The 3,661-nt window shown below is 60.4% G+C and overlaps 1 protein-coding gene across 1 annotated transcript in view; it reads left to right on the forward strand.

The window, feature by feature from the left end:
- Nucleotides 1-3,376, forward strand: part of LOC110393521 (maestro heat-like repeat-containing protein family member 2B) — a 7,290-nt gene extending 3,914 nt beyond the window's left edge. Inside the window, exons 2-11 of the mRNA XM_021386422.1 lie at nucleotides 3-64; nucleotides 377-456; nucleotides 873-1,008; nucleotides 1,125-1,217; nucleotides 1,609-1,704; nucleotides 1,895-2,018; nucleotides 2,221-2,330; nucleotides 2,575-2,727; nucleotides 2,980-3,134; nucleotides 3,291-3,376. Of these exons, the coding sequence (XP_021242097.1) occupies nucleotides 3-64; nucleotides 377-456; nucleotides 873-1,008; nucleotides 1,125-1,217; nucleotides 1,609-1,704; nucleotides 1,895-2,018; nucleotides 2,221-2,330; nucleotides 2,575-2,727; nucleotides 2,980-3,134; nucleotides 3,291-3,345 (1,064 nt within the window). The 3' untranslated portion in view covers nucleotides 3,346-3,376. The remainder of the gene's footprint in view (nucleotides 1-2; nucleotides 65-376; nucleotides 457-872; nucleotides 1,009-1,124; nucleotides 1,218-1,608; nucleotides 1,705-1,894; nucleotides 2,019-2,220; nucleotides 2,331-2,574; nucleotides 2,728-2,979; nucleotides 3,135-3,290) is intronic.

Consider the following 3,661-nt stretch of genomic DNA (forward strand, 5'->3'; position numbering starts at 1 on the left):
AGCTGTGGGAGACTCCGGCCGCTTTAACCCGTCCTTGAAGGGCAAGCTGCTGGAGATCCTGCTGGTGAGTGCCTAGAGCCAGGGCCGTCTGCAGGGGAGTTTGGGGCTGTGCCGTGAGGCTGGCTTCCCTGGAGGCAGACAGGTCTCCCTCAGGCACACGTCGTCTCCGGCTGGTGGGGGCCTCGGGTGCTGGCAGGCAGCAGCTAGGCAGCAGGCTAGGTCCACCTGCTGTGGAGCTGCTGCATCCTGCAGAGCCTCTGTGGGAAATGTGGGAGTGGTGGGGCCAGCGTCTGGCAGCTGTGTCTGTCTTGGGGCTGGGCGGAAGAGCTCTTGCGTGCCCCCTGCCCACTTTGACAGCGTCTCTCTGGACTTGCAGGACTTGCTGAGGGAGTATTCCTTGGGCACCCCTGTATCCCCAGTGCCCCTCCACGTGGTTCTGGCCCTGGAGCAGTTGAGGTAAGGGTGGGGAGCCTCTGGGGTTGCAAGGCAGGGTGGTGGTCCTCCTTTTGGGTAGCTCCCAAAAGCCCGGAGGGGGCAGGGGTGCGGAGCCCCATCTACAGGAGAGAGGGCTGGGCTGCTGTGCCCGGCGCAGCTGAGGTTCTGGGCGGGGAGAAGGGCCCTGGCGCTCCCGTCCCCTGCCAGGGAAGAGGAGGAAGTCCTGGGGTCTCCTTCCCTTCAGAGCGGGAGGTGATTCACTGGTGCCTGGAAGGAAGCAGGCGCTGCTGAAACGGAAGACGGTGCTCAGCAGCATGGGCTGGGGGTGTTGGCTTTGCAGCTGTTGAGTAGGAGAAGCTCAGATGTGCTCTGAACCAGTCCGGAGAGCGCTGGTAACGGCTCTTTCTGCTTTCTCTTCCTTTTTTTCCACCTGCCAGCAAGCTGAAGCCCTCTTTCGGAAGCGAGGGCGTGTACGAGACGCTGACTCTGTGCTGGAAGGCTATCGTGACGCACCCTTCAGCGGAGCTGATGCTGAAGATCAGGAAGTCGCAGCAAGCGGCTCGGTACCTGCAGGTAACCTGCCGTTACTTCCCTGGCCACCTCCCGCTCGGAAGCCTACCTCAGCACACACGAGCTATGCTCTGGCAGCAGCCGTGATGCCACACCTCAGCCTCCTCTTCTGCTTTCAGCTTCAGCAAACATCTGTGAGCGCTCTGGGCCGGCTCATGGCAGTCCTGCTGGAGACAGAGCAGAGCCGTGGCTTGTTCCAGAACGTAGTCCATGTGAGTACGTGTGGGCAAGGGAGAAAGCATCGCTCCTGCCGAGAGCGGGGACAGAGCTCTGGGGATCGTCTGAGAGGACGATCAGAGGGGGAGAAATCTCCTGCCGACGTGGCAGCTCACTGTGAGCTGAGGAATGGGCAGAGAAGTGGGCCCTGCGGGGGGAAAGGCAGAGCCAGCCCCTGGCAGGCCGCAGCTGAGCAAAAGCTCCTGGGTGAGGAGGCAGGCGTGTGTGCAGAGAGCGGGGGCAGCAGTGCCGCTGCTCAATGAGGCGGGGGGGCACGTGGAGCCACAGGGCAGGCCCTGAGGGAAAGAAAGTGCCGGGAAAGGAGGGAGAGGGATGGCAGGAAGGGAAAGAAAAGATGTCCGCAGTGACGCAGATGCTCTGCCCCAGGTCCTGCGGAGGTCAGTCGCCTCAGACAATGCGTGGGAGCGCAAGAGGGCCCTGCAGGTGTGCTCCCAGCTGCTGGCTGCTTGTGAAGAGCTTCGAGTGAGTAAAGAGCCCCACCGCATGCCTGCCGCTCCCTCCCCTGAGGGTGCCCCTGAGCTGGAAGGGGAGCCCCGCCCAGCTGTGCATGCAGTGTTGGCTGCCCTGTCACGGCGTGGGGAAGGCACAGGCGGGAGAAGCTCGGGAGAGCTGGGGCCGCCTACAGCCTTTTTGCTGCCTCTCGCCCCTGCAGACAGGAGATGCCTGCAAGCACTTTGGCTCCTTGGTGGGATTGCTGGCGCCTCTGACCTGTGACCCCATGCCCACGTCCCGCCAGTTGGCCGTCACCTGCCTGAGCTCCCTTCTCCGAATCCAAGGTGAGTAGAGCAGGCGTGCGCCAGCCCTCTGCTCTCCTCCGCAGCACTACCAGCACCCCGTGGGCTGGGCCCTGCTCACAGGAGGGAGAGGCACCGTGCGCAGCTGCCTTCTTATCCCCACCCCGTCCTCTGTCTCTCCCCCGTGGAAAGAGGCTCACTTTCCAGAAGCGTGACTTCCCTCTTCTCCCCGTGCTCTTTCCAGCCAAGGCGACCAACGCGCTCATCAAGACGGGAGACATCGGGAGCCTGCGTGAGGGGCTGAATGCCGGCAGCACCGTCTCTCAGCTCCAGACCTCGTCCAAAATCGCGAGGGTAGGTGGACCCAAAAAGGAGCGGGGGGATCAGGCTTTGCATGTGAGCAAGCACCAGGAGCAGAAGCTGAGAGACACTTGATGTGCAAAGAGCAGGGTACAGGCGGCGAGAGCGTCGTGACGGCCGCCTGAATGACCTGCGGCAAGCTGCTGAGCTAGGAAGGCCCTCGAGACTGCTCTCTGTTTCTCTGAAGAGCTGCCGCAGAGCACTGATGGCATCTCTCCCGCTCCTCCTTTCTCTGCAGGTCTGTTGCAGCAGCTTCCCCCTGGAGCGCAGCGTGGACTTCATGACCGCCATCAGGGAGACCTTGCGGGAAGCCAAAGGGATGCGTGCGCGTGCTGCTGGGAAGTGGATGATCACCTTTCTGCAGATGCACGGGAAGGACATCCACTGGGAGGTAAGAGACTTTCGTGTAAGTGCCTTGGACTTTTTCTGGCTGTTGCACTACGCCTTGTGCCGTTTGCCTCTGGTGCGAAAGAAGCGCAGCCTGAGCGCAGAGCCAGGGCTTGGCCAGGGGGGTCGGTGTGAAATGGAGGCTTAGGCCTTGGCAGCACGGGAAGGGAGCCGGCATTGCTCATGCGCTGAATGTCCTTGCTTAGGCCCTGCGGAGTCAAGGATGCAGCAAGTCGTTCTTCCTTTCTTCTTGCAGGTGCCATCGATCCTCCACATCCTGCGCAGCTGCATGCGCTCCATGCAGCAGACCATGCTCCTGCCCATCCTGTGCCAGGCGGCGGTCATCCTCACACGCTGTCACGCAGAGCTCGCGCTTGACAACAACTTCTGGCTGCTTGAGCCCACAGACAGGTATCGGCACGACTGCCTTTGCTGTCGCTGCGCTCACAGCTGTAGCTTGCCTCCGTCAGAGGGACCCCGGGAGGAAGCAGCTCTTCCTTTTTTCCTCTCCAAGTCTGTCTGAGGCAAAAATTACTCAGCCACAACTGGAGACTCTCCTTTTTCTAGTGACACGTGGAGGAGAAGAATTCAAGCATTTTATCTGCGAGAGGGGAGCCACTAGAGGAATGAAAAGAACTGGGAAGCCGAGTGAAAAAAGATTGTATTACTTACTAAAAATTAAAAATTTCAAAATTTGAATTTTAAGAAGTGAAAAGAGTACTTTTTGACCAAGTCTTCATTTCAATAGCTGCTGTAGCCCGTCTCTTCTCCATGCCAGTTACACCATGCACTGGTCTGCAAGGGGAGCGAAGGTCCCGCAGCACAGCTTGTGGCTGCGCAGTCGTGGGTGTTTCCAGGGGGACAGCCAGACCCCTGCTGTGGATACGCTGTGTGTCCTGCAGAATATCACCCAAGCACAGGGCTTGCCAAAACAGGTT

The sequence above is a fragment of the Numida meleagris genome, chromosome 2 (genome assembly GCF_002078875.1).
Source record: "Numida meleagris isolate 19003 breed g44 Domestic line chromosome 2, NumMel1.0, whole genome shotgun sequence".
Taxonomy (NCBI): Eukaryota; Metazoa; Chordata; class Aves; order Galliformes; family Numididae; genus Numida; species Numida meleagris.